Source organism: Curcuma longa, chromosome 5 (genome assembly GCF_044706935.1).
Source record: "Curcuma longa cultivar G26 ecotype Majalengka, Jawa Barat chromosome 5, ITB_CL_G26_1.1, whole genome shotgun sequence".
Taxonomy (NCBI): Eukaryota; Viridiplantae; Streptophyta; class Magnoliopsida; order Zingiberales; family Zingiberaceae; genus Curcuma; species Curcuma longa.
The window spans coordinates 10,883,953-10,898,479 of NC_133865.1; the positions used below are offsets into that span (position 1 = coordinate 10,883,953).

At 37.4% G+C, this 14,527-nt stretch overlaps 1 protein-coding gene and 1 long non-coding RNA gene across 3 annotated transcripts; both read left to right on the forward strand.

Annotated features, from left to right (window-relative positions):
* The first annotated feature begins 3 nt into the window (after positions 1–3).
* Positions 4–815, forward strand: LOC141830047 (uncharacterized). Its single transcript, XR_012601919.1, has 2 exons — positions 4–206; positions 444–815. It is a non-coding gene; the product is annotated as an uncharacterized LOC141830047 (long non-coding RNA).
* A 3,089-nt stretch (positions 816–3,904) lies between these two features.
* On the forward strand, positions 3,905–9,597 carry LOC141829245 (vacuolar-sorting receptor 1-like). 2 transcript variants are annotated; one of them, XM_074716671.1, is made up of 13 exons: positions 3,905–4,103; positions 4,328–4,637; positions 5,392–6,084; positions 6,189–6,277; positions 6,381–6,450; positions 6,534–6,617; positions 6,720–6,796; positions 6,861–6,942; positions 7,817–7,899; positions 7,979–8,033; positions 8,827–8,955; positions 9,081–9,187; positions 9,352–9,597. In XM_074716671.1, the coding sequence occupies exons 2-13, from the start codon at positions 4,340–4,342 to the stop codon at positions 9,445–9,447; spliced, it is 1,863 nt and encodes a 620-aa protein (XP_074572772.1). In that variant the 5' UTR covers positions 3,905–4,103; positions 4,328–4,339; the 3' UTR covers positions 9,448–9,597. The 2 variants fall into 2 exon arrangements, with proteins under 2 accessions (XP_074572772.1, XP_074572773.1); XM_074716672.1 differs by having other exon boundaries at positions 4,339–4,637.
* Positions 9,598–14,527: the final 4,930 nt, after the last annotated feature.

Here is a 14,527-nt window from a genome sequence, read left to right on the forward strand (position 1 = left end):
TCTTCGCTGGCACTCGTGACTCGACGACGAGATCTGTAGTCGCTTGCTTCGATTGGAATCCATTCCCGATTCGCCTTCCTTCGCCCCTAATCCGTGTGTGCTCCAATCGGATTATAAAGCTGCAATCTTGTTGGATTTGGAGATCATTTCTGGGTCGACGGCAGCATCTCTTTGAATCATCGGAAAAAGAGTTCGACTCCCACGAGGTATAGATGATCCCTTTTTGTATAATCATCTTCTGCTACTAAAACCATGATTTCGATCTCCGTTCTGCTTTTGATTGGGATTTGGGTAGGAATGTTTTCTTCTCGCAGTAAATTATTGGGCTTTAAGGCGTGCTTTCTTATAGATCTAAATCTATGTGCGTCTATGATCTGTTTTGGGTTTTATTGTGTTGTTCGACATTGGTTTTGGGGGTTTCTACTAAAGCCCTAGTTTTTCAGGCAAATGGGTCACCATCACCACCACCACCACCACCACCATGACGGAATCAACCCATATGAGAATCCCTTCTTGTTCTGCTGCTGCTGCCCATGCTTGCTTGTGAGTTCCGTATTTAGAGGAATTGGAAGTTGCATATTCGTGTCATGTTACCCCATCTTACGGTGCCTTGGCTTGGAGCGCGGTGACGACTACCATCACCCCCATCACCATCACTGTTGATTTCTCTTGTGGCTTCTAAATGTTGGATGAACATTACCTGTTGCTAAAGTTTCTCAATTGTCGTGCTCTTTTAAAGAAAAACAAATTCTTCTTGGATGAACATGGCCTGTTCTTAAAGTTTCTCAGTTGAAAAAAAAAGGAATTTTCTTGAATGTTGATTAGTGTGAGTAAATATCTACCAGAAAATATGTAGCACTTTGAATGAGATGATTTGATTGGTTTCCATTCCTAACAATACAATGTGATGTTCTTGATGTTTTCTCATAGTTTGGATGAACATGGCTTGTTGTTGTTCTTTATTGACTTGTTCCTTTCATCTATGGAATTTCTTGTATGATTTTTAGATGTTCATAAAGTTTTTCAGCTGCTGTGTTTTGAGGGGAAAAAAAAAGGAAAATTTATTGGGTCTCGAGTATTCAGAGTATATATGCTTGAAGAAAATATGGTACTTCTTTGTATGAGATGATCAGTTCCATGCTTAACAATACTGTGATATTCTTGATGTTCTCTTTCAGTTAGCTTGAGATGTTGGATGAACTTGACCTGTGCTGAAGTTTCTTTGTTGTTGTACTTTGAGAAAACCAAAAACCAAAAAAGAAGTCGAGTGTTATGCACATGAAAATATGTAGTACTTCTTTATCACACGATTAGTTTCCATGCTTAAACTGTATTCTTAATGTTTTCCTTCATTTAGGCTGAATAAATCCAATCTCTATCTGTTATTGTGTGGTAATAGTGTGTAATTCCTTTGTGTAGCTTTTAGATGATGGATGAACTTAATCTGTTGCTAAAATTTCTCAGTCATGCTTTGAGAAAAAGAAAAAGATAATTTCTTAGGTGTTAAATAATATCTCAGTCATATCAGTATCCTTTGTATGAGTTGATGACTGCTATTGAGTTTTCACTGCATCAAGGGTGTGTTGATCTGAACTCAATCATTTTGTAGTTAGTTGTTGGTTTTACTCCTCCTCAAGTACTCTAAGACAGATTCATTTTTAAAAGATCTATTTTGTGTGCTATTCTAGGCTCTTTTTTTTGCCATTTTCACTGGAGTTTGATCTTTAAAGCTCTTATTGAGTTTTTTGAATTGGTAACAGTTATAAATGAGTTGATCTGATATTTTTCTTATACAAAAATCATAGGTGACATTGGCCATTATAGAAAAATGATTGTTGATGTTTTCTTATACAAAAAAGATTTGTATGATTTGCTCATTTATATAGAAAGGATATTTTTTATAGATAAATAGGTTAATGTCATCCTATGATCTATACAAAATATATTAGGTAATATAGAAAGGATTTGTTCAATTTTTTTTTTTACTAATTTAACTTGATATAATTTGTATTTATGAATAGTATTTAAAAATAAATTTATGAATCATAATTAAAATAAATTTAAAATAAATAGACAATCTTATTAACAAATAAAAATTTTAAAAAAAAAAAATTGGGAGGCACGAAATTGAAGGCGTTATCAAGGTATTATTCTGGATTTTGATTAGATTTTTTGTAAGGTGCAGGTCCATGTGTATTGGTTTATAGATCTCAAGTCATGGTAGCATTCAAGCTAGGAGATAAATAGCCCCTTTGGCCCTACATTCATAATAATTTAAGTTCTAATCCGCCTTACTATAATATAAAGGCCTCAGCTATGCTGAGTAGAAAAATAGCCAAAGGGGCTATTTACGACTAGCATTCATTTATTTCTGTTTTTTGAACTATGAAGTGTTCAAGGATCTCTTGCACCCAACTCGCCTCTCCGGATAAAGACCCGAAAACCCTCTTGTCTTGAAGACTGAGTTTTAGGAGCCATTTTTTCAGAGTTTTTTAGGAGCCTAGCTCTCCTCATTGACCTCGTAGTGGCTGTCACGCTCTGTAGGATTTGAACCTACGACATCGGGGAGACCCACGTTCTACCGAACTGAACTAAGAGCGCTTTCTGACGACAAGGCCGAGTGCTAACGCCAATTTAACTATATTAGTAAAGAAAAGATTTTTCTACCGCATGCATATAGTCTAACACGTCACTATCGCCACTTACTATTAATGGGCCTCATCCTCACCCATCCCTATTAGAGTCTGGTCGAACCTCGCTAGGTTGCAAAGATCGCGCTCTGCCAGGAGTGGTTGCCCAGATTGCGCTTCGCTTAACCGCGTCGTTATCACTCGCAGCAGATTATTACCAGTATAATTGCGTGCCCGCAAAAGTAGTAGTTCCTAAAATATAGTAAATTCCGAGTGAGTTAGACGGGACACGTAATGCCATTCACGACCTGTTGCTGAGGGCCGAACAATAGTGACGGGCGAGTTCTAATGTACGAGTGAATGGCCATTCTTGTATTGTCTAATTTATGATGTTGATCTTTTGGTTGTATATTTGAAAAATTATTTTTCAAAAAAAAATAAAAATAGTAAGCCATCAAATCAGTTCAATTAAAAATAAGCTCAAATTGATTCATAATTAATATCGATTAGCAAACATAAAATACACGTGCAGAGGTGGAGACTACGAGGCTCCATGACAGGATAATCTACCAAAATAAATACCTTTAATTAATTGGGAATTTGGACGGACCCCATCCATGTGCCTTATCCATTAAATCCACGTGTCCACTGGTTTCCGGTCTCCAACGGTGGGTCAGACAGCATCAATGAGAATAGAGGTGGAGGGCCTGCCCAATAAGAGAGCTCCACATAAGCAAACGCGGATACGTGTCAACGCGGTGATGGACCGTCATGCGTGTAGGCAATGCCAAAAGGTGGGCCCAGTTGGTCGGGCCGTCTCCTGCTCCATTTCGACGGCCGGCAATTATCCAAATAAAAATTCGATTATTATAAAAAGAAATTCCATTTCGATTTATAATTTATCTTCTTTAACATAATACCTTTATTAATTTTGATCACTATCAGCATTTATAGGCTTTAATAAAATTTATTATGTTTCATTGTAATCAATTTGCATTTATTTTTCCATTCAAACCGATTAACGCCTTTAAACTTAAAAATTGTAATCATTATACTTTTTTACGTCTAAAAAATTGATGAAAAATTTATGTATAAACTATTTTGTGTTTGTGTCTTAATTATTATAAACTTTTAAATATTCTAAATAGAATATTAATATTTTTTTATATATGAAAAAAAAATATTTATTTTAATAATAATAATAATAATAATAAAATAATTCCACGGGAGATTTTGTTTGTTACACTACAAAGCGAGAAAGAGAACCTTTCCAAAGCAGTAGAAGCTGCGAAAGGCAACACGTTGCCTCCCTCGTTCTCTCTGCTGCTCCTCGAGACTTTCGCAGCTTCGTCGCCGCGATCGACGCCTCTTCTAGACCGTAATTCCGGCGAGGAGATCCGATTCGGCCCCTCCCGCTGCTCGCGTCGTCGGATTCCCGGATCCCGGCCTCCTCCGATCTGTTCGGCCTTGCATGTGGGTGTTCCCTGGCTATTTGTGCTCGCCTTGAAGCATCTGTTCCAAAGTTTTTTCTTTTTGATTTCTCTCACCCCGTCGGATTGAGTATTCGAGCAAAAAAAAAAAAAATCCGATTTCTGTGGGGTTTTCTTAACTGTTAAGATTCCTTTTTTTTCTGGAAATTAGGGTAATTGTTGATCAATATTGAATTCGATCGGAAGATTGATACTTGAATTGGTTAGATTCGTGCAAGAATGGGGGCGAAGCAGGTCTGGATTCCGATATGGCTTTTGTTTCTTCTTTTCGAGTCTTGTTGGGGAAGGTTCGTGGTGGAGAAGAACAGCCTGAGGGTCACGTCTCCGGATTCGCTGAAAGACGTGTACGAGTGCGCTATTGGAAACTTTGGCGTGCCTAATTATGGTGGAACATTGGCAGGCATCGTGGCGCATCCAAAGGCTAACCGGAAGGCTTGCAAGAGCTTCGAGGAATTCGAGATCTCTTTCAAGCCCAAATCTGGAGCCTTCCCCACCTTTGTTCTCGTCGACAGAGGAGGTGAGACATTAAATTTATCTTTAGTAAACATAATTTTACGAGTACTCTAAGTTTAGATTTGTAATTTTTGATCGAGTATAGCTGTCTTCGTCTTTGTGTCGTTTTCAGTATTAATTGTTTGTTTTTTGGATCATTAACATATTCCGTTGGAGGAACGTCTGTTGTCATGGTCTTGATGTCATTAACATTAAGTTTATTTAGTGATGCTGCTTGCCTTTTTTTTCTTTCTATGATCTGCATAGTACATGGACAATATTAGCTAATGATGAAGTATGGAATTAAGAAACCATTCTAAATTGCTTATGTTATTGTTCTTAATGAAATTTGGTCTCCGATCCGCATACGCTAATCCTTTCAGTGGTTCAAAATGAATAGAGTCTTATGTATTATTTTTAATTCCAATTCTTTTTTTAATTTAGCTTGAATGAGTGAACTGAATAAGACCCTTAAATCACTCAACTGGCCGTGTAGGCCAAAGTATATTAGAATATCATAGGATTTGGTTTTTCTATACATAATTCTGCTCTATTTGTCTTAATCTACATGAAAGTTTGTCGATCACCATGCTGTATAAGTCCCAACTATTTGGGTTGGTTGACATGGAATCTTTGATTAGGAAATTAATTGCTACTTTGTTGTGCCATGTATTAATCAGTCTGTGATTAACCTTCAGAAAGTGAATCATAACAGCAACTTAATCACTGGAATTTGGGTCTAACAAATGCCTTCTAAATTATGTTACTGTTATTTGCAGATTGTTTCTTCACTGAAAAAGCATGGAATGCACAGAAGGCTGGAGCTGCAGCTATCCTTGTCGCTGATGATAAAGAAGAGCCTTTAATAACAATGGATACACCTGCGGAAGATGGTGACAAGGCGGACTATCTTGAGAACATCACTATTCCCTCGGCACTTATCACTAAGAGTCTTGGAGACAGCTTAAAGAAGGCAATTGATGAAGGTGAAATGGTTAGTGTCAATTTGGATTGGAGGGAATCTTTACCGCATCCTGATGACCGCGTGGAATATGAATTTTGGACAAACAGTAATGATGAATGTGGAGCGAAATGTGACAGCCAAATACAGTTTGTGAAGAACTTCAAAGGAGCAGCTCAGATACTAGAGAAAAAAGGTTATACCCAGTTTACCCCACATTACATTACATGGTATTGCCCAGAAGCCTTTCTTTTGAGCAAGCAGTGCAAGTCCCAATGCATTAATCATGGAAGATACTGTGCGCCCGATCCGGAGCAGGATTTTAGCAAGGGGTACGATGGGAAAGATGTTGTGATCCAAAATTTGCGTCAAGTCTGTTTCTTTAAGGTTGCTAATGAGAGTAGAAAGCCTTGGCTGTGGTGGGACTATGTAACTGACTTTGAAATCCGTTGTCCTATGAAGGATAAGAAGTACACAAAAGACTGCGCTGAAAAAGTTATTGAATCACTTGGTGAGTTCATCAATTTTTTACTTGGTCTGTTGATTAGTAAGGCTCATTGTTCATCAAGGTGCTGAAAATTTTTCTGACCATTCTAATATGAAATAATGGAACAGGTGTGAATCTCATGGAAATAAACAAATGCATAGGAGATCCTGATGCAGATGAAGATAATCCAGTGCTTAAAGCAGAACAAGATGCTCAGGTAGGGGCCTTTCTAGTATCATTTCAGTATATCTTATATGTTACCTTCCATGGTTATTTATCTGATATTGTTGCTGTGCTCTGAATCTGATTGATATTCTTAGATTGGAAAAGATTCCCGTGGAGATGTTACAATTTTACCAACTCTTGTTATTAATAATAGACAATACAGAGGTATGCATTTCAAGTTTCTTGTCATTAATCATGTATTTTCTTGAAATATCATTGAGCATTCTCTATCTGCTTTGTTTTGTCAGGCAAGCTGGATAAAACAGCTGTGCTTAAAGCAATTTGTGCTGGTTTCCAAGAGGCAACTGAACCAGCTGTTTGTTTGAGTGAAGGTATTATGATTCCCTCTGTCTACCTGTGGTATTACCGTACTGTAATAGCCACCAAATTTTGAATGGGATCATAATAATTTTTTATTTGTTTTAACTGCACAGACATACAAACAAATGAATGTCTGGAGAATAATGGTGGATGCTGGAAGGATAAGGACTCTAGTATTACTGCATGCAAGGTATTCACTTCTGACACCAGCAAACTAATTCTCAGTATATTCTCTTACCTTCCAATTCATGCAGGACACTTTCCGCGGAAGACTTTGTGAGTGCCCTGTTGTTAAAGGTGTGAAATTTGTTGGTGATGGATATACCCATTGTGAAGGTAAAAAAGTGACATTTTTACTGTTAGATAGTATTAAACCACCTGGTATGAGTTTAGTTTAACAAAGAAGTCAGTGGGGCGTGACATATTGAAAAATGAAGCCCATTTGATTCAAGGGATGCCACTTACAATGGATCTGTCATCTAAGTGTCTTGATATTTTTGGCTGGAATAACTTCTTTTGGGGCTTCTAGAATGACTATTAAAAATTGTTTGGCCTGTCAATCATCCAACTGAAATTGGCACTTTAGACAAAATGTGAATTGCAACATATTGTCCATCAAAAGGTTTGAAGCTTTAATTGTCACAAAATTAACACTCTTAGCAAAGTATCTATGTATTATATATTTATGATTCAACTTGCAATTACTGATTTGACATGTGGAACTCATAGAAAAGATGTCTAAGACTAAAGATGGAACAACTGTGCACAGATAGATGGGTTAAGTATTAGGGGGCAAGCTAGGATTTGAACTCTTATTCTGGTTTGATAACATGTTGAAGATTTTATTTGGCCACCAGGTTCCAAAAGCATAAACTGTTAGAACTTAGAAGATCTCCCAGATGATATTAATGGTTTTTATTTTTAAAAAAAGTCTTTTCCTTAGGTTCCAACATGCTTGGCTCTAAATTGCATTTCATGATCTTCAAGTTGCCTATACATTTATCTCACCTACTTGTTATCTGTCAAGAAAGGCTATTGCTTATGAAGAAGTTTGCTTCAAGTTGGATTTTCCTAATCTCTCTACTATTGATTGTTCCTAAATTGACAATTATTTAAATTCTTGATTAGACCATTCTCCTCAGGATATATATGACTCGAACCCATAACACCTGAAATATTATATGTAGAAGTTACCTCTTTTTTCTCGCAGCATCAGGATCTGGGCGGTGTGAAATTAACAATGGAGGATGTTGGAAGAAAGAACACGAGGGGAGAACTTACTCAGCCTGTGTGGTCAGTTAACTGACCAAGTTATTCATATTTTTTTTTTGCCCTTCGCTAGAATTTGTCAGTTAATTATACAAAAATGCAGGATGATGGCTGCAAGTGCCCACCAGGCTTTAAGGGGGATGGAATCAACTGCGAAGGTATTTTCTTCACTGGATGTAGTGTTTGGTTTTAAAATATTGTTAGAGCTAATACTTGTTGAGCTGGTTACTTGATTTGTTTACTTTTATATTCCATGTCATGAAATGTGCCTTGTCAGTGTCGGCAGTTAAATGGCATTTTTAATATTCCATCTTTCTGTTCCACTCAGTTTTAACTCATTTATCATCATCAAGCCATGTTTATCCTACTCTTTTGTGGTCAACTAGTAATATATATTCAAGGCCCCTTGCAGCACTTACTTGTGACAGCCTAACACTTCAAAAAATAGAACCAAGATTCATGTTCACAGTTGTAGATAATGTTTGCCATCGAGGGCTAATCCAATCAGCTTTTTTTTCATCCGAGCTTGGGACTAGCATCAGTAGTTTTAGCTCATTTACTTATAAAGTCCTAATCTATTCTTAGTGTATTATTGGGAGTCACTCAAGTCCCTATTCCTTTATTTACTCTTCAATTGCGAATTTCCATTGTCCCAAAATATGCATATAGTGCACACTTTCTGAGAAGATGCAACAATTTACTTGAGTGAACTTTGCTAAATCTAGCCTGAAGTTCTAATATCTAAGAACTCCAAATTATTAAATAATGGAGAATTCAAAGGTGGATTCATGAATGGCTGCAACTGTTACCATTTTATAACATATACAATCGTGAAAATTAGCTATTCAAGCTATATTTGTTAAACATGGGTTAATAATTGCAATTTATGCATCTCCTTAAATGCTTCTCTTGTTATTGGCTTATGAATCTTCCAACGATGTGTTGTTTCAGATGTGGATGAATGCAAGGACAGGACAGCTTGCCAATGTTCTGGGTGCAAATGCAAGAACACATTTGGTAGTTATGAGTGCAGCTGCGGCGGCGATTTACTATACATCAGTGAACATGACACTTGCATAAGTATGTATTTTCAAATCTCCATACGTGGATCGTATCTCCTAGTAATTTGGAAGAAGATGAATACACCCAATGCCTGTTTCACTTTTTTCTTGAAACGACATAAAAGAATTTTTTTTAATATGCAGGTCAAAAGGCTTCTACAGAGGTTGGCTGGGGCTTTTTATGGGTTATTTTCTTCGGCATAGTCATAGCTGGAGTTGGAGCTTATGCTGTATACAAATACAGAATCCGGGTACAAGTCATTTCTCCTTTCAATAAACTCGTAGATATGTTAATTGCTTCAAGAGCTTAAATGCTCATAATTTCTGCATCCTTAGATCCAAAATTCAGAATTTGTTGTGTAGAAATTTGTTTCTCCCTCTCGATTAAACTGTTGTCTTCCTTGTTGCTCATCAGAGTTACATGGACTCAGAGATCCGAGCTATCATGGCGCAGTACATGCCTCTCGACAGCCAGGAAGGGCAAAGCCATGTACCCCATGGCGATATCTGAGGTGGTCTACAAGGTTCAACGCCTGTCTCTTTTTTTTCCCCGCAGGAAAGAAACTATGAAAACTCGCTTGTAGATGAAGCTTATGAACTTTTTAAACTTCACTTGTAAACTTTTAGACGATAAATATGGTTGAGGCTGTAAATAATTAAATCGTTCGTTTGTTAGATTTGATAAAATTTATTTATACTCGTTTAATAGTATGTATAATTAAATCTGATCGCGGCCGAGGCGGCGGTCGGTGATGGCCGGACGGCACGGCGAAGATGGCGGCAGCGGCGATGGATCATGGGTGTCACACATAGATCGTGAATTCTTCATCAAGCAATAGCAATTATATATATATATAGAAAATTGATATACTGCGCGATGGAGCAAATACGCGACACCCGTGACCCGCGCCCGTTGTCGCCGCCGTTGCCGTGCTGTCCGGCCACCGCCGCCCGCTGGACCGGACGCGATCGACGCACGACTCACCGGCTGGCACCGGATTCCGATCGGATAGTGGTCGGAATCTGATGAATTTGGCCGGAAATCGCTGATTGCGGTGCCGAGCCATTTGTGAGCGAATTGCGGTCGATTTTGGCCACGATTTGGTCGGAAATCGGCCGCGATTCGTCGGAATCATGGCGGGCAGTGGCTGCGCCGGATTCCAGCCACAATCCGATCGGAATCCGGCGATTGGTCGACGCGCCGGAAAGTGGCGCGTCGATGGGGTCCGGTCTAGTGGCCGGATTGCGCGGCGACGATGGTTGGAAGCGATGAGGGTCGAGGGAGCGGTCGCGGCACTGTGCATTCCCACTTTTCGACGGTCAGATTTGCGCGATCACGTGTGATGGATGGTGGATTGGTGGTCGCGCACGGGCGCGCACGATGGTGTCGCGTAGTATATATATATATATATAAAAGTTAAATAAATTTATTTAAAATTTTTTATTAAAATACCATATTTATACATTTTTGTAATTTAAAATTATTTATAAATAGGTTTAAAAAATAAGAAAGGTTAAGTTAGTTGAGCTCGATAAAAATTTTAATAAATAAATTTAAAAATAATTAAATTGAATTTTTTTTTCAATGTAATGTTTTCGAACTATTTTATTTAAATAGATTTATGAACGGGAAAGAAAGAGTGCCCTAGCCGACGCGCTCTGCTGCGAACCCGGCGGCCGCCTACGACGTCGCCGCCCTGACGACGGACGAAGACCTCGCCGTCGACTTCAAGGTACCTTTGCGGCGTGCGTGCATTACGAATGAATCAAACGGGCTTTTGGATGGATCTACGCTTTTTCCCTCACGATTCAACGAACTTGTACTAATATTTTTATGGTTCTGGTTTTGCGTGAGTTTGCTAGTGATTGTAGAATGATTTCGTCGGCGTTTCTCGTTGTTTCGTCTTGCCTCACTTTTGGTAGTGATCTTAGAAAAATTCTTTAGCATTACTCATATCGAACTCTAGGGATGTTCATTTTAGTTTTTGAAAACCTCTGGAATTGTGTGTATAAGTAACATAGAACGAGAAGCTGTACGAGCTTGGATTGATGAGAAATGACCACTGAATATGAAACCCTAACCTGTCAATTTTAGGAAACATAATCCAATTCAAATACTCAATGACAAGGCAAATTAAAGTGCTTCACAGGACATCTAGCCCAAGGAGGCTTCCAGTATTTTTTTTTTATTTTTTATTCCTATTAAGAAAACTCGGAATATAGCTTATGCACACTAGAAGCTGACTTCCAAGATATTCATCTCATTTAAGATTCAAATCTTGGTCTTTTTATTGTTCTTCGAAGTGCTATACCACTAGCCATTACTAAGAGTAAACCTCAAAAAATCATTGATGAATTCATTGAGCAAGGAGCAGAATTTGATTTGTTTGCCTCTGCTATTTTATAGCTTTGCTATATTTTTAATGATTGTCTTGTTATTTGATTTTGCTTGGATAAATAATTGTCTTTCAGAGGTTAAGCAAAAGGTTTACATTGCAATATATTGTTCATGATTCAAATGTAAATTATGGTATATTCCCAGTGTGTGTGGAAACTGATTCTTGCTTTATGATGCTTCACTTTGCAAGAACTGCAGAGAGACATCTCAATAGTTGGTGATGGTATGTCTACAACATCACTGTAAAACATGCTGGAAGAGGGGATTGCCCATTCATTGGGGGAAACTAAATTATGGAAACTTGAGAGGCTCTCAACCGGGGAAGACATAGCATCTACTATTTGACAAGGAAATACCATCATCAAAAGAGCTTTCAGGATGCAAACTCAATTGGAGCACAGCAAGAAGGAAATCTAGGATGAGTGCAGCTAGATCGCCGGAATCAATTGTCCAAAACTTAGAGGTTTCATCTTTCGTCTAAGTTACCGGAAATCCAAATGCCACTCCTTTAAACAAGGAGATCATTTTTCGATGCACCCCTAGATGTTTGGAAGTTCTGTTGGAATACAATCAAAGTTTCACATTAGAAATGCATAGAAAAGATCATGGGATTATAAGATAAAGATATCTATATTGGTATGAGGCTTTTTGGATAAAGTTCAAAAATAAAATCATGAGGGTGTAGGTTCAAAGTAGATAATATTATATTATTTTGGAGATATATATATGGATTTTATCGGATTTAACAAAAGAATAATGGATTGTTGGAATACAATCAAAGTCCCACGTTGAAAATGTATGGAAATAATCTTGGAATTATAAGATGAAGATATCTGTATTGATATGAGATCTTTTAGGTAAAGTTCAAAAATAAAACTATAAGGATGTGGGCTCAAAGTGGATAATATTATATTGTTTTGAAGATATATGATAATTTCATCGGATCTAATAAATTCTTCTACCAATCTTGCCTAATGTCTTGAATTTGAAGCAATTGACATTGTTTTGGGCTGATATGTGCAAAAGCTTCCCTCGACTTGTATTTGGTGTAGTGTTTTAATACGTAAGTAATATTCACATGGTTTTATATATATTTTTTTTTGATAATTCAAATGTTCAAGCTTTATTTGGTTAATCTTAGTGGGAGACGTGTTTATTCAGAATTTGATTTTCAGAATACTCGTCCTATGTCTTCTTATTGCCCTTTTGTATTTATTTGAACGTGTGCATTATTGAAGTGAGACATTCATTCTTATTAGTGTTGTTTATTCTTGGAGTTCATAAATCCTTTAATTAGTTATAATTCACCACGTTTAGTAGCTATTAATTCTAACTGCTTAAACTAATTATAATGTTAGTATCTCGAAAACGGAATCGAGTAAAAAAAAAAAGTAGAAACTTTTCCAAGTCAAACCTCACAAGTAGAATAAAAAAAAAGGGAGTTAGGCCAACTACTTGGATACGCGTGGGGTCCCCTCGCGGCTTCTTTTTTCCTTGTCGGCGGCCTTCGAAAAGTCAAAGTTTGACCTACTCCGTATCCATCCCAATTTTCCACATAGATTACGTAGCGATCTCATCAAATGCCAAAAATTATTTATCTTTTTTTTTTCCATGGCAGCATCATTTATAAACATAATTGATAATTGTCATTTTTTTTTTTTGTAAAAAATAAAATTTATCACTTCAACGGTCCTACACAATCGATCCCATAATTATTTGTGAAGAAATAAATCAAAAAATTACAGTGGATCACGATGAAAAAGGGTATTGTTCGATTTTGTCAAAATTCAAATTCTTATTTTTTTTCTGCAAATTTATTCCATTGTAATCAACTTAATTATGAGACACATATTTTTCAAACATAAGATAATTGATATCCTAAACGAGGTTTACATGTGTTTTCAGTACAAATATCGAATGCTACAATAACTTAACAAACAAAAATAAAATGGAAAAAAATAGAGAAAAAAGAAGATTTATTTCCTCTCCTTGCTAGAGAGAGAGAAAAAAAAATAGAAGAAAAACAAAATAAATAAATAAATAATAATAATAAGTATTCTCCATTTCCTTGAATCTTCGTTCTTCAATCCTTCCTCTGCTAGCTAGTTCTGGTTGTCGTTGATTCCCGGGTGCGGCCCTGACGGCGGCATTCTTGCTCTCGGAAGGAGGCTGAGCAGCAGCGGGCGGTACTTCTCCGCCAGTCGCTCCATCCCCGGCACGGCCGCCGGCGGAACAATCACTTCCCCGTCGACCGGCGAAGCCATCCTTAGCGGCCGAGAAGAGCCCGGCCGTGGAGCAAAAAGGAAGAGGAAGAAGAAGAAGAGTAGGAACCTAATTACAAGCGAGCCTCGCGCCATGAAAGCAGGGGGGAAAAGAGAGAGAGAGAGAGAGAGAGGGAATTGAAAAGAAAACAATGAGTTCGTTTCTCTGCGTTGAAATTTGAAGGAGAGAAGAACAGTTCATGAAAAGAAGGGCGAGTTGACTTTTTATGTGATCCGCGTTTGACTGCTGCATGGCTTCGATTGGCATTGGCTGCTGCTTGAAGCCTACGATTGAGGATCTTGGAGAACACGTTACCTGTTTTACGTGTACACCTAGCTAGTTTAGCTTTGGGAGGAAGCCAAGGCTAATTTCGAGATATGTTAGAAGATGTGTTAAATAACCATTAAAGTTTTACATTAGAAATATAAATATATAAATTTTTTTTAGAATTATAAAATAAAAAATATTTCATTGGTAGAAGATCTTTTTGGATAAAATCTAAAAATAAAATCATGAGCACGTGGATCTAAAGTGGACAATATCGTATGGTTATAGAGATATATATAGATTTCATTGAATCTAACAGTGATATCAGAGCGGATCTATATGGTGGGAGCTCCTATTAAAGGAGTCCGTTATGACCGTTAAAGGGATAGATCCGTTGAGATCTGTATCTAATAAGGGATCCGTTGGAACCGTTTAAGAGGAGCTCATAGTGGTCCTTTGTTTGAGGGGTAAATTGTTGAAATAACAATCAATGTCCCACATTAAAAATACATGAAAAATATTCTAGGATTATAAGATGGAAAATATCTCATTAGTATGAGGCGTTTTGGATAACATCTAAAAATAAAATTGTTCCTGTTGAGATCTGCACCCGGAAGCTTTGACCACCTTATTCCACACCAAGACTCTAAAGGAGAAGATGGAG